The sequence below is a fragment of the Engystomops pustulosus genome, chromosome 6 (assembly GCF_040894005.1).
Source record: "Engystomops pustulosus chromosome 6, aEngPut4.maternal, whole genome shotgun sequence".
Lineage (NCBI taxonomy): Eukaryota > Metazoa > Chordata > Amphibia > Anura > Leptodactylidae > Engystomops > Engystomops pustulosus.
In genome coordinates, this window is record NC_092416.1 from 23,364,171 (window position 1) to 23,390,909 (window position 26,739).

General features: G+C 42.0%; 1 protein-coding gene across 1 annotated transcript; it reads right to left on the bottom strand.

Annotated features, from left to right (window-relative positions):
• Window positions 1-26: 26 nt before the first annotated feature.
• Window positions 27-21,938, bottom strand: LOC140065589 (IgGFc-binding protein-like). Its single transcript, XM_072113182.1, has 8 exons — window positions 21,894-21,938; window positions 20,784-20,837; window positions 11,653-11,670; window positions 4,754-4,795; window positions 3,197-4,462; window positions 3,088-3,126; window positions 1,251-1,277; window positions 27-261 (listed from the first exon to the last, which is right to left on the bottom strand). Exons 2-7 carry the CDS (start codon window positions 20,833-20,835, stop codon window positions 1,267-1,269), a joined length of 1,428 nt encoding a protein of 475 aa, XP_071969283.1. The 5' UTR covers window positions 20,836-20,837; window positions 21,894-21,938; the 3' UTR covers window positions 27-261; window positions 1,251-1,266.
• Window positions 21,939-26,739: the final 4,801 nt, after the last annotated feature.

Below are 26,739 nucleotides of genomic sequence, written 5' to 3' on the forward strand. Positions count from 1 at the left end.
AATGACACATTCAATTGTTGCACATCTTTTATTGATTTTACTTTATTAGATTTCAGTTTCTTCAGCAAATTACTTATTATTAATTAAAATTTTTAGCAGTATGATATTGAACAGATAAATATATTTATTGATGCAAATTTATTATAAAATTCTTGATTGTGCCTTTAATTTCAGATAATAACAATTTTTCAATCTCTTGGTTTATACCAGGCATTAGACTTCTTGGTGTTTTCTTGTAGTGTGGACGTCACAGCACAAAATCTGGGACACAGAGAAAATGATTTTGGTTATTTTGTATTTTTATGTAAAGAATCTGCAGAGCTGAGAGATTTTATCCCCAATAACATTTAAGTGTAAAGTATCATTTTCTAGATATATATGAGATATATGTAATGTCAGTGACCAGGGAGCACCTATGCCAATAATTACCTTGTCCTGCCAGATGTCCTCTATTTGTGGAGTTTGGCATCTAATCCCAAGCATTTTAAGTCCAATGACGGAGCCTTCCCCGTTGGAAAGGTGTCTGAGTAAAATGCTCATGCCATTCTTGCATAGTTTGTTTGTATAGCCAATACCTGACCTCTTTCTGTTTAAAAAACCCAGTTCTGACCTGAGCTTGTCTTGTGTGGATGACCCATCACTATCATTACAAAACTAGAATGTCTTCAGAGACAGGGGGGGGGGGTCATTAATTAAGACTGGTGTTACTGTGATCCTATGAAGAGGCTCCAATGTGGACTCCAATGGTTCCGACCTGTAGATCAGATCAGAACTAGCAGATTTTTATGCTCTAGTTGTCGCTGGAACTTCAACTGAGACAATAGTAAATGTGCCGTGCCGGGCTTTTATACCCAACTTGCTCCCTGCCTGTTCTACACCTGAAAACACCCAAAGTGGCGTGCAGGTCATAGAAGCCACAACACTGTCGGGGAGAGGGGGATTCATATGTTTTCTCTGCAAGTAAAGTGGCAGAAAAGCCACAATGAATTCCCCCCCCGAGTGACTCCTGAAATAGGGACGTATTGCCTTGTAATGCCAAATCCTTGTTTGTGGGGGTTAAAGGTAACAACTAGATGGCGTCTTACAAAACAGCCTTGGAAAATAGCTGAAGCCAAGTCAGTTTAGTAGCACAGTGACCTCTACCTATTTACTAACATTTATTGAAGGGGGTTGGGGGGATGTATTTTTGTAGATATATTTTGAAGATAGATAGATAATAGAGAAAGAAATAGATAGATAAATGTACTCACATTATGTAAACGGAATTTACTCCTCATCTATAAAAGCAATAATAGAAACAAAAATACATTAGTTGATCTTGTATATCTTGGAAATGTTCTGTGTTTCTCTGGGGGCTGTTGAAGCCAATATAAAAATTAGTATAAAACAATCAGAGGAAGATTAAGAATGGCATGTGTCCTGGGCTGTATGAATATTATAGCCCCTACAGGTCAGTAATCATTTCCTACATATAAAGTGGTGGTGTTTTTGGCATAAAATGAGAAGACATCATCCCTAGTCTACAGTTTCTTTAAAGAACTGACCCTGACCCCCATTTTGAAATTTGGAGTTTGGAGTATTTGGTCCTATCTTCAGAACTCTTTACTCTTGAGCACATAGTGGAGAATCTACACGGAGTGTATTCTGCTCCGGAGGACCCATTCTGTCTAGTATTACACATAACATCTATGAATGTGAATGGTCACTACGTTTGTCCCTTAGTGGCAATGAACACATATTGGGGCAGATTTACTTATCCGGTCCATTCGCGATCCAGCGGTGCATTCTGTGTGGAGGATTCGGGTCTTCCGGCGATTCACTAAGGCAGTTTCTCCGACATCCACCAGGTGGCGCTGCTGCGCTGAAGCTCATCGGAATGCACTGAAGTTAACCGAGCGAGGCCGGGTGCAGGTAAGCGCGTGTCAAGCAACACTTTTTTTTAAAAAATGCGGATCCGTCGGGTTTTCATTCGGACACGCCTCCCGATTTCCGTCATGTGCACGCCGGTGCCGATGCACCACAATCCGATCGCGTGCGCCAATAACCCGGGGCAATTCAGGGAAAATTGGCGCAAAATGGAAAAATTTGGGTAATTCACCGTAAAAACGCGATTCGGGCCCTTAGTAAATGACCCCTCTTGAGTTTTGTAGGGACGATGTGGAAGTGAAATTTTATAAAGGAACATTGGGAAAGATTTATCAGAACTGACGCTACAACCAATCTCAATCTCTTCCCACTGAAGAGTTTCCCCCCATAATAGGTTAAGGGATATATATATAGATATTTTTTAGACCCCCTAGGGTACTTTAACCCTAGAGGGTCTGACCGTTCCTACCACATACTGTAATACTACTATATGGCAGCATATGGCTTTTTTTTTTAACGTTGCTCATTGTAAAAAATCTTCAGAAACCATGCAGCCGCAGGTCTGAACACTTCTCCCTGATGACATCACGCGGAGCAGCAATATCAAACCCATATGGCCACGCCCATGCACTGCTGTCTTTTAAATGCGGACGACGACACTTGCGATCGTTGCCAGCAATATGCAGCAAACCCCATGTGTGCAGCTCACCCTGCGAGCCCTCTTCATACATCCTTAATAGTTTGCTGACGTATATATCCGTCAGTGGGCATTAAGGGGTTAAAAATATGTCGTACCTGTGACAAACTCAGCAATGCTATATCTGGAAGTGATATTATCTATACAATATCTAATGCAGGTTACATTTTTACTGACCTGACAATTACTATTTATAATATTTACCACAGACACTTTATTTTTTGTTATTTTATGTTATTGTGTACTAGAAATTTATTATTCTAGAAAATGATTTCAACCTTTGGACCTGGAAAGAAAAGTACAATGTAATTGAAACACCTTAAGTTAGCTGTAATACCATGAACAGCCACTGTGCTATATGTGGTGTGATATACGTGAATACCTAATCCCTCATGTGTGCAATTTTGTATATATTTTTATGATTTAGTGCTATATCACTTGTGTATATATTTTATGTGCCACAAATAATTTCGGTTTTATTATCTTAGGTCTTGGTAAAGTATAGAAAATTAAATGAGAATTAACTTTCATTTCAGGAACAGGAGTTAACGGACCCCCTGGACCTACAAAGAAACAGTAAAAAATGATTAAAACAATCCTTATAATTGTGAACTTAAAATACAACATACACACCTTGTATAGAAGGTGCCACGGTTCCATATGCCATATCCTTTGAGTAACCAATGCTTAGGAGACCAAAAGGTGTTGTAAGATGTTTCATCTTGTTAGAGCTAGAGCCAGCACCATAATAATATTCTCCCCAGGAATAGTCAGATTCAGGGAACACATTCCACTTTGTAATGTCTAGAACCTTTCCATTGTACAGGATTTTAGGTCCAGTTGATGACTTTGCTATAATAATCGCCAAATTATTGTCAAAATTGTCCTGTCCAATGAGATTGTATTGAAGATTAAATGAATTAACATCTGGTATTTTGGTCAAGAAAGGTCCAAAAGGTTTGCCTTTATATTTTCCACCAGTGCCAAAAAGTAAGACCTGAATTTTTTCCGTGCTGTGAATAGATAAGGGTGAGGACACAGAGACATTGAATTTCATCAGCTGTCCGGCTTCCACTTTGGTCATCTTATTTCCACCGGATTGGTGTTCAAAAGAAGCAGATTTAGAAGCCAAGACAAAAACCTGGTCACAATTTGATTGGAAGGACATTCCTGGGACAAAGTAGGAAGTTCCCCAACTTGTAACAGGTTGAAGCTGTTCAAACACATGGCTGCAACCTTCATTACTAGGAGCACATGAATGTCCAGATAGAACAGCCACAGGGTGTTGAGAGGTCACTTTAGTCCCCGAGAGGTCATCTTCACTCTGGATCTGTAGGGACTCGAATGGCTCTATTTTTGTGGTCAATGTGTCCCCTTTTTTATAATTCTTGCCTTTGAATTGCACTGATCCAGTGAGGAAGATGTTTACTGTTGTTTCAAATTCATAAGTTACAACAGCAAACTCTGGATAATGGTTAGAAGGTCCTTTGGCTACAGCAGTAAACTCTGTATAATGGTTAGAAGGTCCATTGGATGGGGTGACTATAAAGTATTCTGTACCCCACTGGTCAACTGGATAAATCAAAGAAACATCTCCACTAGTTTTCTTAAAGTTTCGGGCCATCACATTAATGTCAGCATCAGATTTAATGATGGTGGTACATGGACACACCCCAGATCCTTTCACTTCTGTGGTTTTTGGAAGATCAAAAGTTACTGTTTCTCCTTTTCCAACTTGGATTGTGTTTTTGAAAGTAGACTTGTTCATGGTAACAGTTACTGTGGTGGAAGGTTTAGTTCCAGTTACAAGGATTTCTCTCCTGGGGCGGTCATCCAAAAAACCGTTCTGCAAAAACGCCACAATGAAGTATTTTCCCTGGGTGGTCACTTTTTTCCGGTCTGTTGATAAAACTTGTAGTGAGATTTACACCTGGGATTTTTTTTTTAATCTAAATTATAAGCTATCATTTATATCTGCAACATAGATGATGAATATTGAGAACTGGGGTCCATTACTGAGTCTCCCACCAATCACAGAGCAGATTTGTGCATTTCTTATCCAGTCAGTCTAACTGTGGGTGACTATCCAAATCTGTCCCATAGATTTTACAAGGAGCTTTAGTGCAGAGGTGCCACTAAAGAGCAGATTTTTTTTACCCTAAATTCATACAAAAACTGATTCCTACCGACCTGTCATGTTCTGTTTCCCATTTCTACCATTTCCACCAATTTCTAGAGAAAAAATATTTTAGATTATTTCATATTCTGAATCTTGTTTCATCCAGAGGTATAACTTCTAAGCTTATAAGGGCCTATGATCTTGATGCAAATCTTCAACTAGACCCCCCCCCCCTTCCCAGTTTTGTCCATCTATCAATATCGATATCAAAGTCAAAAGCATTGTTGGGATCTTTACATTTGTGAAAGGTAAAAGAGAGAAGACAAAGCGTTCATAGAGTAGTCATTTGTGTAATAGTAGCTTATGTTCAGAGGAAATGGAGAGAGGATCACCAGATTTGGTTTTTCTAGGTTTTAGGCACAACTCTAAATTTTGCCTCTTGCAGGTACCAAATGCCTTTCAAGGGGTCTTCAAATCTCATAAGCCACACTGGTTGGCTGGTAGTAGGGAGGAGTCACTTAGGTAACGTAATAGAAATAGGATATTTACTATAGAAATATCTTTAAAAGCACAACACTTTTTGGCATTGTAGAGTGAAATAGACTACGAAACATATAAAGTAAAAAATACACAAATATGAACTTTACATCAGTAAAATGAATATGTAATAAATAAAGCTTAGTAAACTAATAAATCAGTAGTGCGTCCAATAGCTCAATTTCATAAGTGAAAACAATAAAAGTAGAGTAAAATTGGTACCATTGCCACAACAATAATAATATAGTAATAGATTAACTAAAGAAACCAAAAGAAATGGAAAAAGCAATAAGTATATTCAGGAGCTTGATAATAATTTTCAGAATAGAAATTACATTGTTTAAAAATCCAATATATACAGAAATGAATGTAATCGGGGGTCTCATTATCAAAGAAATTGATTGGAAATCATATAATCCAATTTAAAAATCAATAATAATAATAATTTTAAAAAAAAATGGTATACTGAGTGATTAAATGGATCGAGGACAATATAATTTATTATTTTCAAAAACTCTTATGTTTATTTGATAATCAACTAAATGAATAAATGATGTTCATTTTGTAAATGATTAAGTAAATGCTGCATTAGTGGTAAAACAAGGAAGTAAGGATGATGGTGTAAAATCATAATAAACAATAGGAGGTAAGTTTAGGAAATGAGGAGAGATAGATGAAATGTATAGAATATTTAATTGGTGCTGGGGGCAGTGAGATATTTACCGGAGCTGGTTGCATGCGCGGGGGTATTGTGCTCTTTAAATATTTTTAGTGGTAGGAATGGCTCATGCTTAATATGAGTTTGTATGTTCTCTCTGTTTTTCCTCTGGGTCCTCCGGTTCCTTCTCACACTCCAAAACATACTGGTAGGTTGATTAGATTGTGAGCCCCATTGGGGACAGGGACTGATTTGGCAAACTCTGTGCAGCGTTGCGTAATCTGTGTGCGCTATATAAATAAAGGAGTCATTATTATTTATGATTGCGCATGCGTGGTGGTAAATGATCCACCAGCAGCATGTCTGCTGAGACCGCCGCTTCAGTGTAGGATCCGCACGTGCGCGTTAGATTCAGAGGAGGTTCAGTTTGAAAAGAGGAATAAGAAAAAAATGCAGTACATGTGGGAGGAAGGGATAAAAAGAATAAGAGATGAGAGCCGATATTTATATGTGGGCTGAGGGAATCATAGGCGGTGGTGATGGAGATGGTTTTTGATATTGTGTGGGAAATTTTAAACAGCGAGTGTGTAGCTGGATTATGGAGGTATAAAACTTCGACGCACTGTTAAATTTACAATAAATCTGCAGTGACATTTGGGGGTAAGTATTAAAATTAGCTGGAAAGATTATTTTTTTAATGGTGGGAAATGGGAACAATATTGATGGAATAATAGAGATTATGCAGAATGTTATGATGAAATACAATACATATTTCTAATGAGGTTTGAATTTGATGGGGAACTAGATTAACTAGAAAGAATTTATGCTGGAAACCTTTTGGGAGGGGGGAAACGCAGGGGATAAACCGCATTTCGAATAACGAACCCCATTGAAGTCAATAAGAGACTCAAGCATTTTTCAAGGGGACCAAGGCTCTGCACCTGGAAGCTTGGCCAAAAACCTAGAAACCTCAGAAAATGATGGAAACACCACGGAAATGGACAGGAAACAGCAGGGGGCAGCATGCATGGATGCCTCTGAGGCTGCCTAATCGCACCATTATGCCAAAATTATGGGCAACAGCATGGCGATGAGAGAGTGACCGAGTGAGGTGAGATAGCATCTAAAACACCCAATAATTGACCCTGACACTATAGGGGACGGCATGCAGAGGCAGCGGAAGCAGCGACAGGCTAGAGAGAGGCATGGCGACTTACCCCAAATGTACTCAGGCTTCAAACCAATTTAAAAAATTCCTTTTGGCGAGGATAGCGTGTAGCACTGTATGTATCAGTATTTTGCCTGGTTAAGGCGGCAGAGAGGAACCAAAGGAGGTGAACAAAAGGTTGACGGTATATTTAGTCGATAACACAGCATGGTGGCGACATAGTAACCAAGTTCCATAACGTATCTGGTGAAACACTCAAAAAATGAGCCTGACACAGCTCGATTGCTAAGGGGACGACATGTGGAGGCAGCCATGGAGATGACTTCCATGATTAAGAGCAACAGTATGGGGCATCCATATTGCGCTGCTATGATTGAAATTAAGGTCTCCACCATGGCGGCGACAGATGGGCTGAGTTCCATTATGTATCTGGTGAAACACCCGAAAATGTAGCCTGACACAGCTCGTTTGATAAGGGGATGATGTGCTGTATTTCCTCTCGCGCTCTAGCATCTGGGGTATAGGCAGTTGAACGTTGCGCATGGAGACATTGATGGATGCTGTGGAGGATCGTGGAGGCGAAATGGACAGGAAACAGCAGGGGCGGCAGCATGGATGCCTCTGAGGCTGCCTAATCTTGGGATGGAGCTTGCTGTCCACTGCCAGGCGAGCTTTCGCCTGTCCATACCCCTGCCTCTCGGCTCCTCCCCACCCAAAATGGGCCTGGGGGCCAGAAGCATTTAATTTATAAAAATTATAATTTTCAAAGCAGGCAGGGTCGTTTGAATATTTCATCTAGGAATAATGGAATAGCATAGTGGTTCTATTTTTAATTGTTTTTCGGAAATGGTTCCATGATTAAGAGCGACAGTATGGGGCATCCATATTGCGCTGCTATGATTGAAACTCCAGGTCTCCAGCATGGCGGCGACAGATTGGCCGAGTTCCATTATGTATCTGGTGAAACACCTGAAAATTCTGGCCGACACAGCTCGTTTGCTAAGGGGACGATGTTGGAGGCAGTAAGGTAGTAGTAGATTAAAGGTGCTGCAGTTAAAACTATGTTAGTTGGATCTTGGGATGGAGCTGGCGGTCTGCTGCCAGGCGAGCTTTCGCCTGTCCAAGCCCCTGCCCCTGCCTGGGGGCCAGAAGTGTTTACTTTGAAAAAATTATAATTTTCAAAGCAGGCGGGGGCTACAAACAGCACTTCTAAGAACCTTTTCTATAAGATCAAGTGTAGTACAGTTCTTATAAGTAATTGGCTTGGTTATGGCGGGGGAGGGGAACATAAACAGATGCGCAAGTAGCGCTGAAATAATATCGGTCAAAGATAAAAGTTTGGAGGTATATTTTGTGGATAACACAGCAGGCTGGCGACAAAGTTAACAAGTTTGATGTGGAAGCCTTTAAAACAACCCAAAATTCTGCCTGACACAGCTCGTTTGCTAAGGGGATGATGTATGGAGGCAGTAAGGTAGTAGTAGATTAAAGGTGCTGCAGATAAAACTATGTTAGTTGGATCTTGGGATGGAGCTGGCGGTCTGCTGCCAGGCGAGCTTTCGCCTGTCCAAGCCCCTGTCTCTTGGCTCCTCCCCACCCAAAATGGGCCTGGGGGCCAGAAGTGTTTACTTTGAAAAAATTATAATTTTCAAACCAGGCGGGGGCTACAAACAGCACTTCTAAGAGCCTTTTGTATAAGATCAAGTGTAGTACTGTTCTTATAAGTAATTGGCCTGGTTATGGCGGGGGAGGGGAACGTAAACAGATGCGCAAGAAGCGCTAAAATAATATATGGTAAATGATAAAAGTTTGGCGGAATATTTTGTGGATAACACAGCAGGGTGGCAACAAAGTTAACAAGTTTGATGTGGAAGCTGTGAAAACAAGCCAAAATTCTGCCTGACACTGCTCGTTTGCTAAGGGGACGATGTATGGAGGCAGCTATATGGACGACAGAAGATGATTGCTATGGCTAGTTTCTGACCTACACTGACAGCACACAACAGGATTTTGTGCTGCGCCTGTGACTTTCAGTTTTGAAAAAAAAAAAAAATCGGCAGACTGTGCCTAATTCAATCAAGCCACTAATAAATTGTTCCTCTTAGGTGTTTGAGATGGATATGTGTGTCACTAAGTGCTAAATAGAATGTTCGCAAGTCTCCCTGCAAATTTGTCACAATATGGTACTAGCTGCACTATTAGTGCCAGCAAGGCCAGCCACAAGCAAATAAAAAAAAATTAAACATAACGCTATTGTAGCCCTAACAAGGGCTGTTGGGTTCTTGTAGAATCACTCCTGCCTAACACTATTCTAATAGAACACCCTAACGCTTTCCCTGAGCAGCAGCAGCTCTCTTCCTAACGGCATCCAGACAGAGAATGATCCGAGCAGCGCGGGCAGGGGCTAGTAAATTCCAGGGTCACCTGATCAGGCCAGCCAACCACTGCTATCGACATGTAAGTGTACCACGTGAGTTTGCTTATATTGCAGAGTCTCCTGGCTTGTGACTGGCTCTGTTTCTGGCCGCCAAAAATCTAAACGCCGCGAGACCACATTTTCTTGAGCGGGCGAAATACGACGAGTATGTTCGTTCATCTCTAATTAAGACCATTGGCGGAGAGGTAATTGAGTTTAAAAATCCAAAACATTTCCCTGTGACGCAAAATGTTGAACCGGTGTTCTCCAGAATTTGTTCTATTGCGAGTATGGTAAAGGCCATAAAAACTCTGTTCTGATGGGTCTGTCCGTGTCTGGAGTGTGTTTTTATAAAATGATTTTTGAATTGTATTACCGGTATATGAATTACGAACAATTTCTTTGATAATATTAAGAACAGCAATTACAACCATTTCTGTATATATTGGATTTTTAAATAGTTCCTAATATGAAAAATAATATCAAGCTTCTGAATAGACAATATTGTTTTTTCCATTTCTTGTGATTTCTTTAATTCTGGTGTTTAATTAATCTATTAATACATTATTATTGTTTTGGCAACGGTACTTACCTTTTTTACTCTACTTGTGCTGTTTTAACTTATGAAATTGAGCAAGTGGATGGCCTACTGACCACTCAAATTATTCATTGTTTGTAGTCTGATGTGCTTCTGTGCTGTTAATATATAAGGGTAAGGACACAGAGACATTGAATTCCATCAGCTGTCCTGCTTCTACATTGGTCTTAATCTTATTTCTACCGGATTGGTATTCAAAACAAGCAGATTTAGAAGCCAAGGCAAAAACCTGGTCACTATTTGATTGGAAGGACATTCCTGGGACAAAGTAGGAAGTTCCCCAACTTGTAACAGGTTGAAGCTGTTCGAACACATGGCTGCAACCTACATTACTAGGAGCACAGAAGCACATGCCGCAGCAAGCGACTTTTCATACGTGAAAAGTCGCCGGCTGCACTTATTACAAATGATACATCCCCTTTATTGTTTGGTGTAGGCTTCCTGATGCATGACAACAAGTAGAGATCTAGTAAAACCATGTTGAATTGATACAGGGTCGGACGACCCTTTCTCAAAAGTAGGAATATGGGCTGGAGGGTAGGTCACTGGTTGTGCCACCCTATGTGTAAAAATGGGACGTCAGAAAGGCGCTGGTCATCAGGGGTAAGAGGTTTCCTTTTATTCAGAGAAATTTTGGACAACGCATTTCACACTCCAAGTGATCACTTCTCCAGCACAACAAGCCTAGACCTGAGGAAGCACTCATTGGAGTGCGAAATGCGTTGTCCAAAATTTCTCTGAATAAAGGGAAACCTCTTACCCCTGATGACCAGCGCCTTTCTGATGTCCCATTTTTACACATAGGGTGGCACATCCAGTGACCTACCCTCCAGCCCATTTGCTATACGCCCTTGTTACCCAACCTTGGGGCGAGGGTGGGGACGCGGCAGCGGTTACTTATCACATATGCCTGACCCAGCATTGTGCCTGTCTCTAGCACAACCAGCAAAGGTGAGTACCCAATCTCACCCAAGAGCATCTCTTCCTCAAGAGCACCCCCGAACTAACCAAGGATAATCTCGCACTAGGTAGCGCTGTTTCTCTCTGTCCCCATCCCTTTTTCTCTGCATATCCACAGCAAAAAGTAGGAATAGTAACAATGAGGAACAAGCAGATATTTAAACAGACAACCACATGAAAGACAGCTGGACACTAATGATGTAATTGATTATCCAGCTGTCTTTCATGTGGTTATCTGTTTAAATATCTGCTTGTTCCTCATTGTTACTATTCCTACTTTTGAGAAAGGGTCGTCCGACCCGAAACGCGTCAAAAGGATTTTATATGTAACATTTTGTCTGATTTTTATGTCCCTTAACACTTTTTGTGTTAGATTGGACCAATAAATGTCACTATTTGATTTTACTCTTTGGAGTGGAGTCAGTTATTTACTGCCGTAGACACTCCATACCGGTGGTTAGCGCCCGGAGTTCCAGCTGATTTTTTCCCATATATGCTACAGTAAGGGGAAGGAGAACAGAGCTCAGGAAAATATGTCACAGTGGTGGGGCATGAATAAGTACAGGAAGAGACACCACAAAAGTTTGCCCTGATTTCCTATCATCAAACCTCTAACACAACCTCTAAATTTACCTCCAGTTGATTCTGCACCTGCAATGAGAACAGAAGGAATTATCTTCATTGTAAATAATGACCACATATATCAGAATTTTGGCATTAAGGGGTTTTTGCAAATAAAGAATGTTGGGCTTTGGTTTGGATGCATTTAAAAAAACAACATGTGACTTGTCTGAGCTGCAGAATGCTCAGCTCTTGGACCCCACCTTTATGCTACTGTACAGCTCCTTCCTCCTGCTCCATCACAGAGCTCACAGCCTGGTGAGCTGATATCAGTGGGGGAGGGGGAACTGTACATGAGCACAAAGGTGGGGGCTGAGAGCTGAGGAGTGAGCAGCATACACAAGACACATGTTTTTTGAAATGCATCCAAACCAAAGCTCAACCCCCGGGACTACACATTCGATTCTGTCAGGGTGCAAGGTAAGTTATAACACATTACATTGTAATGCAAATATTTAGAGAAAGCAGAAAGGCATATTTTCAATGCAGCTGTAATAAGCTTTTGCAACCTGTCTTTAGTGAAAATGAGGTCCCTGGTGACAGGTTTCCTTCAAGGAAACCTTGAGGTGTTACCTTCTATCTTGTCTGGTTATATCCAGATACTTTTGCAAACAACTTTTCAAAAACAATGGGATTTTGCAATATTTTATCACAAGATTTTCACACTGGTGGGATATTTATTAGAAGTGATTTAGAGCAAAATAGTTTTACTAGCTATAGTCTTTTCCAAAAGACTATAGCTGAGCTCTGATTATGTTTTCTGATTATGAATTGCAGCATGCCCTGAGGTGGCTTCATGAGAAATCGAAGTTCTAAAATTTATTCAAGCTAACGTACAGTATACATATCCAAATCGGTTGACAGTATTAAGTTGTGTAAAGACGTGTGCGTCCACAATTGACATAAATTTAACTCACTCCCTCAACAGGGCGCCTGATTGATACTTGGTCGTTCATAAGAGCCTGCTTCCAGCATTCTGACTATTTACCAGGTACTTGACTTTTTTAGAATTTACTTGACCCTGTCTTGCTGATTTCCATTCTCGAAAACCAAGTTTTGTCTCTGACTTGCAAACCTGTTCTTCCTGTCCTAACCTACATTTTGACCACTGATTCTACACTCATGAATCCAGACACGACCCCAGTCCATTACTACCGTTTCTTCAATTTATCATTCTTCATTTCCATAGTTGCTTTGTTCTCTTATAAATGGGTTTTGATTCAAGGAAATGTTCAACTTTCAGTTAAATAAGTAAGAAAATAGACCTGTTTTTAAAAATTAACCTCACCTTAATAGATTTTGAATCTGCCCCCCAGGGCCTCCTGTTCTCCTTCCAATCCCATTGACCTTTTTCCATTATTATTATTTTGTAGAACATGTTACCCAATTTGCAAATGCATTCCCTAACGGATGGGATTTATCAAGTACTGGAACCAGCCTCCAGCTTTGTAGCCGAACAGTTCTATGTCAGGCCCTGCCGGGAACTGGCACAAATAATAGGTAATGAGTGGCACACGGCGAGGATGGTCAACTTGATGTGAATAAGGTATAAAGAGGGAAATATTTACAATTCTTGTCAGTGTATCAAGGAATTTATATCCTTAGCCTCGGTAGACTCAATTGATGGCAATGGCATTGAGACCCGTAAAGAAATCCTTTTATAAAGACCAAGTGGGAGATTTATCATACACTGGGGCTCTGTGCAAAAGCATATGATAAAGCCACACCCCCTGCCGCTATAGCGGATACATTGTGAGGCTTAGACCTCATGATGTATTTGCTGGACATGCTGCATTGGTGGACTATACCATGCCAGGTCCCACCTTGCAAAGTTTTGTGTAAAAATCTGCAAGCATTTAGCTGTGGTATGGGTAAGGAAGGCCCTATTCCAGCCTACTATGCCGGGGGCTTCAGCATACTCTGCCAGGGGCTGTGGCTTTTCACTATCCCTTGTCACGGGTGGTTCCGCGACCCATATCGCGGGTCGCGGGCTCACCCGTGCTTCACTGCCCCCGCTAGCACGCTGCCAGCGCTGCTTACCTTCCCCGGCTCCCGGCTCGCTCCCTTCCGCCGTGCGCGCGCGGCCCCGAATGCTAGGGCGCGCGCGGTCACTTCTCAAAATTTAAAGGGCCAGCGCGCCATCAATTGGCGCTGGCCATTTTGCTGAATCTATTTAAGCCTGCCTCTTCCTGCAAGCCCCTGCTGGATCTTTGTGCCTAGCACCCTAGAGAAAGCTTTTCTGATGCCTTGTGCTCTTCTTGTGAATTCCCATTGTGACCCTGGTTCAGTTTCTGACATCGCTCCTTTGCCGCCTGCCCTGACCTGTTGCTACGTCCCTGACTCCGAACCTGTGCTGCCTGTCTTGACCTCCTGCCTGTCCCCGACTACGAGATTGCCTGCCGTTTCAAGTTTCTAAAAATGTCATTTACGAATTCCTGGAAAACGGCTGGGGCATTACAGAGTCCAAACGGCATTACCAGGTACTCAAAGTGTCCATCACGGGTATTAAAAGCGGTCTTCCACTCGTCTCCCTGACGGATACGGATAAGATTATAGGCCCCTCGAAGGTCCAATTTGGAGAAGACCTTGGCTCCATGATGACGGTCAAACAATTCCGTAATCAGCGGCAACGGGTAGCGGTTCTTAACTGTGACCTTGTTAAGACCGCGGTAGTCTATGCGTGGACGGAGTGACCCGTCCTTCTTGGTCACGAAGAAAAAACCTGCACCAGCCGGGGAAGAGGACTTACGTATGAATCCTCTCTGCAGATTCTCTTGGATATATTCCGACATGGCTGCGGTTTCTGGTACAGAGAGCGGGTACTTACGACCCCGCGGAGGAGACATACCCGGCAACAGGTCCACAGGACAGTCGTAAGGACGGTGAGGTGGCAGCGTCTCGGCTTGCTTCTTCGAGAAGACGTCATAATAGTCCTTATAGCAAGCAGGAAGGCCCTCCAGGACCTTGGGAGCCACAGACGAAGCCAGGACAGGCACTGGATGAGGCATTTTCACACAGCGAGACTGGCAGTCAGGTCCCCACCGGAGGATCTCCCCCGTCCTCCAGTCAAGGACGGGGGCGTGGAGCTGCAACCATGGTAGGCCCAGTAGGACGGAGGACGTGGACCGTGGAAGTACATAAAAGGATAGTCTTTCCTTGTGTAGAACTCCGACTTGCACGGACAGAGGCTTGGTGCAGTACCGGACCGGGTCGGAAAGGATTTGACCACTAACCGAAGAAATGACCAATGGCTTTTCTAGACGAACCACGGGAATGTGGTGCCGGGAGACCAGAGTGGCATCCACGAAGTTCCCTGCGGAGCCGGAGTACAAGAAGGCAGAGACCTGGATCTGGGTGCAGGTGCCAAAGCTGAGATGCACCGGTATCATCAAGCGTGGAGAAGCTTTGCTTACACCTAGGGACGCTTCTCCCAAGAACCCTAGGTGCTGGCGTTTCCCAGATGCTGAGGGCGGATAGGACAAGACCCCAAGAAATGCTCAGGACAGGCACAATAGAGACAAAGGTTTCCCTGACGCCTTCTGATACGTTCCTAAGGAGAGAGTCTGGCCCTGTCCACTTCCATAGGCTCCTCTGCCGATGGTACAACAGGAGACTGGAGTGGTCTTTGGAAAGCAGGAGCCAGGCGAGGGAGACGTCGTGGGCAGACTTAGGGTTGTTCAAGGTGTGATTCTTCGGCACGCTCCCTGAATCGCACGTCAATCCGGGTGGCTAAGGTGATAAGACCACTCAGGGAAGACGGCAGATCCCGAGCTGCCAGGGCGTCCTTAACTTGAGTAGAAAGTCCCTTCTTGAAAGCTGCGGACAGGGCCGCGTCGTTCCAGGCGAGTTCCGAAGCCAGGGTACGGAACTGGACAGAGTATTCTCCCACGGATGAATTCCCCTGGCACAGATTCAAGAGCGCAGTCTCAGCAGAAGAGGCCCTTGCAGGTTCTTCAAAGACTGACCGGAACTCTCCCAGAAAAGCTGAGAGATTAGCTGTGACCGGGTCGTCTCTATCCCAAAGTGGAGTAGCCCAGGCTAGGGCTTTCCCAGATAGGAGGCTGAGGATGAAGGCCACCTTGGATCGCTCCGTGACGAACTGAGACGTCATGAATTCTATGTGCAGGGAGCATTGGGTTATAAAGCCCCTGCACATCTTGGGATCGCCATCATACTTGCCGGGCATAGACAGCCAAAGCCTGGGTTCAACAGCAGGAAGACAAGCCAGGATTGCGGGAGCCACGGGGACAGGCTCAGAGAGCTGTTGCTGTTGCTGGGTGGCTAGCAGCTGCTGCAGCATGGTGGTCACCTGTTCCAGCTGTTCGCGTTGAGCGGCAATCTCTCGGGATTGCTGGACCACGATGGAAGCCAGAGTCGGGGGTCCGTGAGGTTGTGGATCCTCTGAACCACTGCGGACGATGGCACAAGCCACTACCTGGGACCGGAGTCTAAGTGGTACCCGGTTTTCACCAGAGCCCACCGCAAAGCGGGTTAGACAAGCTGCGGCGTGGTACCACCAGGTCGTTCCACAGGCGTGACTTGTCCGCAGTGGCAGCCAAGGTCGAGGTACAGAAACGGCAGGCAATCTCGTAGACGGGGACAGGCAGGAGGTCAAGACAGGCAGCACAGGTTCGGAGTCAGGGACGTAGCAACAGGTCAGGGCAGGCGGCAAAGGAGCGATGTCAGAAACGGAACCAGGGTCACAACGGGAATTCACAAGAAGAGCACAAGGCATCAGAAAAGCTTTCTCTAGGGCGCTAGGCACGAAGATCCGGCAGGGGCTTGCAGGAAGAGGCAGGCTTAAATAGATTCTGCAAAATGGCCAGCGCCAATTAATGGCGCGGTGGCCCTTTAAATTTTGAGAAATGACCACGCGCGCGCCCTAGTATTCGGGGCTGCGCGCGCACGGCGGGGGCAGAGAAGCACGGGTGAGCCCGCGACCCGCAATATGGGTCGCGGGACCACCCGTGACATCCCTCCATGCCCACATGACATTTAGGTGGCGTAGACATGAGCATAATCGCAATTTCTCGTAGTGCGCAAGAGTTTGTGATTATTTCAGTACTTCTACGCCAGAAAGTTAGCATGAACCCCCCCCCCCTTCCCCCAACAAAACCAAAAAGTAGGGCACAATTACTAATATTATAGAGATGGCTGACATGGCAAATGTAAATCTTCCAAGATTGTAGCTACAGAAATGTTCTCTGGATTTGCAAATATGGTAGAATAAAGCCCTTAATTAATGTTCCATCTCTAGAAATCTATTGTCCATAATCGATCTTACAATCTTTCAATAAAGGTGCCCAGGCCTTCCTTGAACTTCTTTGTTGACTGTAACAACAGGATCTCCAATGATTGTGATTATTTACCCCTCTAACGCACCTCCAAGCCGAGTGGGAATCAAGAGGCGTGAAGAGGGTATGGTGGGTGGCGGAGTGGGCGTTAGACTATAACATTTATCTAGTATATTTACCTGTTAAGGATCTTTTTTTTTTAATGTAAATTAGATCAATGTATTCCAGAGATTATGCATCAGATACAAATGGGGGAGTTTCTTTATTTTTTGTAACTTTTCACTGCGACTTTTGCCATCGTTTCTCAAGTACAACTCCATCTAGGCCTTGTGCATTGTGAGAAATGTATCTTTATTTTCTAGATGTTTTGTGGGACTTTTCACTTATATATCACTTATTTTTTGCTTTCTATTGAGCTTTTTTAGCGGCGAATCTTCACCTGGTCCAGGGCAGGTGCAAAGATTTTTTTTATCATGGACGCAGTTTTAACATACCGTATAAATTGGAATTATTTCACACATGTTTAAAATTTTGCATTCAAACCTGTTGGGCATTGTACGTTTGGGTTGTTTTTTTGTATTAATTTATATATTTTTGCCTTCACATTTAATTTTAATTTATTGGTTTCTTCTAAGGCTGCGGTTACATTGAGCATTTGAGATGAGTTTTTAAAACCAACCAAAAACATGGTAACATGTAAAGCGCATGCATTTCTGCAATGCATTTAAAAGGGCATCTCAAATGCCACACGTGACCACCAAAAGTAACCAATACCTTTCAATTAAATTTGAAGGGATGTGGCTAGAGTGTTTAAAATGCAGGCCACAGACAAAAATCCAAAATTTACCACTTGACATGACATGTTTCCTCTACTGCATATTACCCCCTAGAATGGTTTGTCTTTCCTGCATATAACCTCCCACATGTCTCATATCCTCTTCTGTATATAACAACTCAAATGACTTGTATCCTCTCCGGATTATAACCCCTCACATGGCTTCTGTCCTCTCCTGTATATAACCCCTCACATGGCTTCTGTCCTCTCCTGTATATAACCCCTCACATAGCTTCTGTCCTCTCCTGTATATAACCCCTCACATGGCTTCTGTCCTCTCCTGTATATAACCCCTCACATGGCTTCTGTCCTCTCCACATGACTAGTATGCTCTCCTGTATATAACCCCTCACATGCCTTGTATCTTCTCCTGTATATAACCCCTCACATGCCTTGTATCTTCTCCTGTTTATAACCCCCTCACATGGCTTGTATCCGCTCCTGTATATAACCCCTCACATGGCTTGTATCTTCTCCTACATATAACCCCCTCACATGGCTTGTGTCCTCTCCTGTATATAACCCTGGCACAGGGCTTGTATCCGCTCCTGTATATAACCCCCTCACTTGGCTTGTATCCTCTCCTGTATATAACCCCCTCACATGGCTTGTGTCCTCTCCTGTATATAAACCCTCACATGGCTTCTGTCCTCTCCTGTATATAACCCCTTACATGGCTTGTGTCCTCTCCTGTATATAACCCCTCACGAGGCTTGTGTCCTCTCCTATATATAAGCCCCTCACATGGCTTGTATCCTCTCCTGTATATAACACCCTCACATGGCTTGTATCCTCTCCTGTATATAACCCCCTCACATGACTTGTATCCTCTCCTGTATATAACCCCTCACATGACTTATATCATCTCCTGTATATAACCCCTTACATGGCTTGTATCCTCTCCTGTATATAACCCCTTTCATGGCTTGTATCCTGTTCTGTATATAACCCCTCACATGGCTTGTGTCCTCACCTGTATATAACCCCTTCACATGGCTTGTGTCCTCTCCTGTATATAACCCCTTCACATGGCTTGTATCTTCTCCTGCATATAACCCCTCACATGGCTTGTGTTCTCTCCTGTATAAAACACCTCACATGGCTTTTATCCTCTCCTGTATATAACCCCTCACATAGCTTGTATCCTCTCCTGTATATAGCTCCCTCATATGGCTTCTATCCTCTCCTGTATATAACCCTTACATGGCTTGTATCCTCTCCTGTATATAACCTCTCACATGGCTTGCATCCTCTCCTGTATATAACACCCTCACATGGCTTGTATCCTCTCCTGTATATAACCCCCTCACATGACTTGTATCCTCTCCTGTATATAACCCCTCACATGACTTATATCATCTCCTGTATATAACCCCTTACATGGCTTGTATCCTCTCCTGTATATAACCCCTTTCATGGCTTGTATCCTGTTCTGTATATAACCCCTCACATGGCTTGTGTCCTCACCTGTATATAACCCCTTCACATGGCTTGTGTCCTCTCCTGTATATAACCCCTTCACATGGCTTGTATCTTCTCCTGCATATAACCCCTCACATGGCTTGTGTTCTCTCCTGTATAAAACACCTCACATGGCTTTTATCCTCTCCTGTATATAACCCCTCACATAGCTTGTATCCTCTCCTGTATATAGCCCCTCACATGACTTGTGTCCTCTCCTGTATAAAACACCTCACATGGCTTTTATCCTCTCCTGTATATAACACCTCACATGGCTTGTATCCTCTCCTGTATATAACCCCTCACATGACTTGTGTCCTCTCCTGTATATAACCCCTCACATGGCTTGTATCCTCTCCTGTATATAACCCCTCACATGGCTTCTATCCTCTCCTGTATATAACCCTTACATGGCTTGTATCCTCTCCTGTATATAACCTCTCACATGGCTTGCATCCTCTCCTGTATATAACCCCTCACATGGCTTGTATCCTCCCCTGTATATAACCCCTCATATGGCTTGTGTTCTCTCCTGTATATAACCCCCTCACATGGCGTGTGTCCTCTCCTGTATATAATCCCTCACATGGCTTGTATCCTCTCCTGTATATAACCCCTTACATGGCTTGTGTTCTCTCCTGTGTATAACCCCTTACATGGATTGTGTTCTCTCCTGTATTTAACCCCCTGCCAGGACAGAAAAAAATAAACATGTATCACAATAAAAAATACATAATCGTACATAAGGCACAAGAAAAAAGACCTTACAAATAGCTAATTTATCCACTGAAGTTAAAAAAAAAAATAGATATATGTCCCCCAATGACCAATATCCGGACCTGTCCTGATATTTATAATAACATTTTTTTAAGTGGATCTGTATTTTGCACCATTTCTAATCTTTTTCTTGCTATTAATTTGTCCAAAAGGGTCCTGCTGTGACCTTCAGTGATCAATTGTAATCTATTAGGAAGCCAAGTAGTTCCCTGCAGTGCCCCCTCAGGAGAAGTTCAGTATTGCATTGAATGTTCTATGTAAGGGAAAGGAGGCGTTATTACTGTAAGAATGGCAGTAAGAGGGTACATTTTATTGTGGATATTCATATAGAAGCAGCTGTCACTGTGTACACATGGACAATGTGTATTTATTGTACAATGACTTTAAAAAAAAGCTCAATTACAATGGGGTACTATTGCTGCAGGGATTGCGATTGCCAATTGGGGCACTTTCTACTGAGCACAAATTGTTTATATGTCCTTAACAAATGTTTCTTTCTGACAGGGTCTGCCCGGTCCTAGTCCTCGGAGGAGACACTTACTGACTATAACTACCTCTAGCTAAGAATGACAACATGTGATCGGTTATGATTGGGTTTCCTGCCTCCTGTATGTTTTCTAGTTATAGCCACATTGTCCTACACTGATACTTCCTTATGACTGTAAAACTGTTCTAGGCCTTGTCTATGCTGAGCCCCTCTGCATAGTCTCCTTGGTATAACTACTACAGCTTGGAATATAACCCAGAATAAATAAAGCAGCATCATGTGATCTCACCATAAAATACTGCACCCAAAATCCATAACTGAGAGATCCAGAGACTCCGCATTTCTGTGAATAAATAGAACGTAAGAACAAACAGCAGTGATAAGTAATACAAGTACTTGTTTAGTAATAGGGATGATCATAGTTCTTGAGTATGGATTAGATAGGGTTTTCCCACAAAACAAGTTAGGCCCTATCCACGACATATGGCCTAACCTGCTGGTCAGTGGGGGTCTCAGTGATGAGACCCCGACAGATATCGAGAACAGGGCTTCTGACATGGCGCTCATCTCAGGGAGCGACAAGGGATCCGATGGAGGTACCTCAGACCCCATGATCTGTGGGATCCTATCACTGAGACCTCCACTGATGAGCAAGTTAGGCCTTGTCCTGTCCAAAACACTACTTTACACCATTATATATCACATAAAAAATGTAATAAACATTGATAAAAATGTCACACAGTCTTCAAAATGGTAGCAAGGACACTATAGCTCATCTGGCAATAAATGACACCTCACACAGCTCCATAAACCAAAGTATGAAAAAGTTATTCATGTCTGAATACGGTGATTTTTTAAATTTTTTTTTTTGTTTAATTTTTGAAAACATATTAAAACACAATAAAACCAATATACATTTGGTATCGAGCCAAAGAATAAAGCTTAGGTGTTATTTGGAGCGCACAGGGAAAGTCATAAAAACTGAGTTCACATAAAAGTGATGCATATGAATGAGTGATGAATTTTTTTTTGCCAATTTCAAGAAATTTGGGAATTTTTTGCCAGCTTCCCAGTACATGGCATGGAATAATAAATAATGTCACTGAGAAGTAAAATAAGCCCTCAATAGCACTGTATACGGAAAAACTAAAAAATTATGGATTTTTGAAGGAGGAGAGCGAGAAATGAGCGGAAATAACCAAGCGTCCTCAAGCGGTTAAATCAGCTTACTACATTATTTTATGTACATTTACTTATTCATCTTAAAATTTAATAAAAAAATATATATACCTGTTCAAACTAACATACAAATTCAACTTCAGAAAAAAACTAAAGAACCTTCCTTCTACATAACCCAGGGACTGCCTGTACATGACTACATATAAGTGTAACTACTTACCTGCTGCTCTTCTTCTCAAGACTGTGACTCTTATGGTATAGGATAGTGTTTATATTGTATTCTCTAGGATCTTGGCTCATGAAAGCCAAAAAATAAATAATCACCTCCGGTGCACCGCCCTTCACAGTTGTGAAAGACGCATTTAGTATGCATTTAGTAGAGTCTGGCAGAGGAACAACGTGACGATTTATAGAAAGTCACTGTGTAAACCTCTTGTAATGAGTCATTAGAGTACAGAAAAAAACATATAAAAAAGGAATTTTTGGAAGAGGTCTGGGGGCTAACCTGCATTCATGATATCATATATCCTATTTACACTACCGCTCAAAATTTTGGGGTCAAAAATTTTTGGGGAAAACACAGAAAATTTTTCAATGAAAATTCATACTTTTATTTTATTTTCAAATGAGACGCAAAATGAATAAAAAACATAGTCCAGACATTGACAAGGTTTGAAATATTTTGTTTTCTTTGACATAATAATTTTTCCTTCAAACTTTGCTTTCATCCAAGAATCCCCCTCTTTACGCCAAATCCAGCATTGCAGACCTTTGGCCTCTAGCTGTTAATTTTCTGAGTTAATCTGGAGAAATTTCCCCCCATGCATCCAGAAGCTCCTCCCACAAGTTGGATCGGCTTGATGGGCACTTTTTGAGTACCATACGGTCAAGCTGCTCCCACAACAGCTCAAAGAGGTAGAGATCTGGTGACTGGGAGGCCGCTCCATTACAGATAGAAGACCAGCGGCTGCTTCTTCCCTAAATATTTCCTGTATAATTTGGAGGTTGGCTTTGGGTCATTGTCCTGTTGTAGAATGAAATTGGCTCCAATCAAGCGGTGTCCACAGGGTATGACATGGTGCTGCAATATAGAATAATGGCCCTCCTTATTCATATCCCCTTTGATATTGTACAAAGCTCCAACTTTACCAGCACCAAAGCCACCTTAGACCATCACATGACCTCCACCATCACATGACCTCCACCATCACATGACCTCCACCATGGTGACAGATGGCATCAGGCATCATCCAGCATCTTTTCAGTTGTTCTGTGTCTCACAAATGTTATTCTGTTTGATACAAACACCTCAAACTTAGTTTTGTCTGTCCATAACACTTTCTTCCAATCTCCCTCTGTCCACTGAAGGCCAGGATCCTGGAGTCGCTTCTTCACTGTAGTGGTTGACGATGGCGTTTGAAGGGTACTATTTAACCCCCTTTTTATTTTTACTTGTACAGAGATGTTGTAGGGCTTATTTTTTGCGTATCGAATTCCACTTTATAGTGACGGTCTGTAAAATTTCATGCCGTGTACTGGGATTCGGGAAAAAAATTCTCATATGCAGTGAAAATGGTGAAAAAATGTATTTGCGACGTTTGCTTGTGGGCTTGGATTTAACAGCTTTCACTGTGCGCCCCAAATAACAAGTCTACTTTATACTTTGGGTCAGTATGATCCTGAAGGTACCAAATTTATATAGGTTTTATAATGTTTTCATACATTTACAAAAATGAAAACTTCCAGTACAAACAAATCCTCCTTTTGCCATCTACTGGCACTAATTACTTTTTCATACTTCGGTGTATGGAGCTCTAGGTAGTGTAATTTTTTTGTGACTTTTGATGTCGCTTTCAATGCCACCATTTTTAGCACCCTAGGGACTTTGATCACTTTTTATAGAATTTTTTATATTTTAAAAAATGGCAAAACAGTAGAATTTTCAACTTTGGTCGCTATTTTCCATCACAGAGTTAAACGTCGGAAATAATCATTAGAATATTTCAATAGATCGGACATTTTGGGACGCGTTGTCCCAAAACATGTTTATGATTTTTACTGTTTATATCAGTTCTAGGGAAAAGGAGGTGATCTGAATTTTTAGGCTTTTTAAATATATCTATTTGTTTAACTTTTTTTTATTTTTACTACTTTTCAGACCTCCCTCGGGTACTTTATCCCTAGGTTATCTGATTGATCCTACCATATTCGTATATATATATAGTACATGGGGATTTTCCTCATCATTCATTGCAATGTGCAAATCAGATGGATTAAAGAATTAAAACCAGACAGCCTCAGGTCTTTGTGAGGCTATCTTGGCAACCGATCGCCGCCCCCCCCCCCCCCCGTGATGTTACAGGGAGCGGCGATCATATCCCACGCATCGCCAGTATTTAAACACCTCCTTTGTACTGCTTCCTCCAGGACACCCTTGTTGTGAGTTTTCCCTCTGAAGTTGGTCACCATTAGGCATTCTCCAGTTCCTTTCTTTGCACTCTGCTTTTGGGTTGCTCTCCAGCACCATCTAGGTATAAACCCTCACAATATCAATTATATACAGGCAGTCCCCAGGTTACATACAAGATACGGTCCGGAGTTTTGTTCTTAAGTTGAATTTGTATGTAAGTTTTTGTAGTTAATTGTAGATCCAGACAAAACAATTTTTGGCCCCAGTGACAATTGGAGTTTAAACATTAGTCTTTTGTTTTACATTTTCTTACAGGTTTTATTTCTTCAAATATTCTTCATATTCTTCATATATTTCTTCTATATATTCATCCACACATGAACCATCACGGGCAGGCTCCTCCCTCTACTTGTTCCTCTGTAACTTTAGTTTTTTGTACTTGCATTTGTTCTCATTTTAATGGATGTGATCCTTCATTAAATGTACATTACCATGATCTAGAAAGAAATAATAATAATGAAACGTAGTCTACAAGGGTTTATGTGGGAAAGTTCTGTGTACAGTTTTTGAATGTTTTTTTTGTGTTACTTTCTTAGTAATGTCTACAAATGCTAAATAGGACAAATTTATCAAAAGTGTTGTAAGGTAATACTTGAAAGTCTTATGCTGCACAATATTCATATAAATTACCCAAAAGAAAAGAGAGAAAATAAAGATAACAGAGTAAACCCAGACAGAAACCCAAGACAAAGTAAACCCAAGACAGAGTAAGAGGCTTACTCTGTCTTGGTCCGTGGTTGGTATACATTTCAATCATGCTTTCCTGCAGGCTTTGTTTATAGGCATTTATCTATTCTTGTGCATTTGTGTGAATAGCCATTACTTCTTTCTACTTTATGCCTTGGTAAAGTCTGATTTGCTAGAGACCAGTTTGGGACTACTCACCTAATACACTACAAAGTGCAGGAAACACTAATGATGGTTTTTTACGGTTTACACTTGGGCCTTGTGTAATAATGTGTTTCTGTATGTTGCTCCTCCATTTGTTTGTCAATTTTAACTTATTTGGTAATAGCTTTTGAATAAATAAAATTCATAATTTATTTGCTACTGTATCTGTTATCTTTATTTTCTCTCTTTTGTTTTGGGTAATATAGATGAATATTGGGGTGGTGGTGAATAGCCCTATACCTCCACTCCTTACATTTTTCTTGGGTGTTACAATATTCATATAAGAAAGATGCTCGATAATAAATCTGGCGTAACTCTGCCATAAAGCCCCGACTGGTGGAGGCTGCAGCGATAGTTGACTTTGTGGAACTTTCTCCCATCCCTCTACTGCATCTCCGTAGTTGCTAGTCTAGTACTTTGCACCTCCTATGAGTTGGCTCAATTCACGCTGGAAAACTGGGACAAAATTCTGTCTCTTGAATATTATTTTTGGTGCAAAATCACAACCCTTTTCATGGACCACACCAGTTTTGTCATACAAGTCATGAAAGTAAATAATCTAAATGGGTTTTCCTCCGCATCCACGTCCTTCAGAAAGCTTACAAATGCATAGGGTAATCAATGAAAACAGTACCTTTCCATTTCATAGATCCTATACCAGAGTGGGGATAAGGAAGGCTCTCTACGTGATCCCTCGGTGTAGCGTTGTCGTGGATAAGTACAGTTATAAGGCTTGCGGCTTACGGTGTGTAGCTGTGCAGATCTCCGGTCTTCTGACTTGGGAACTCCACTGCTCCACTTTCGTTCCGCTTCGCTCCACAAAGCCTCTCCGGCTGTTTCTTTCCCCGGTTGGAGACTACATGTGATAAACATGTGGCGGCTCCCGGAAGCTGTGTCTTGAAAATAATCCACTTGGCGTTTTCACGGACTAAACAGCATCTGCTGCACGAGGAGTGAAGCCCCGGCCGGTGGCTACACACTCCAAGCACAGTTCTGGTGGATTCCGTACGGTGACGTCACCAAGTTACGGTAAGTCCAGAGGGACAAAATTCCGCCAACGGGTTTCGAAGACTAGTGCTGTCTCCTTCGTCAGGGCTGTCTATCACTGTGTGGGCAGTGTGTTTTATACTACTGTCTAGTCGGATCCGTGGGACGGAGATGGATGTGTGTGTATTGGCAATTATTTCAAACTGCTATATACATGTGAGATGGTGATGTTAGCTAAAAACTTAAAAATTAAAAATATGGGTCAAAAATGTATAAAAATATGTAATGTAGATCAGGCGGGGATAAAAGACATTTTTATATATATATAGTGTCAATATTTTCTTTTATATATAAAAACCATAATGTCAGTATTTCTTACACAAATGCGAATAGTTCTATTTCTTTATTAAGTCCGATTGGGGCCAGAGTAAAGAAATCCATTTACTCTTCAAACGTGACATTTGGGAGATATAGTCTCCTCCTCTCCAGCTTCGATGGCCTTTTTCTATAGCAAAAAATTGGGATTTTTCAAATTGTCCCCGGTGGAACTTTTTATAGTGATCTGATAAAGGGTGTTCTTCAACTTGCTTTTCAATATTTCTTCGGTGTTCATTAATGCGATCTCCCAGCATTCTTTTTGTCCGGCCGATATATAGTTTATAAAATGGGCATATAATACAGTATATGACCCCCTTCGTTCAACAGGTCAATTGGCTTT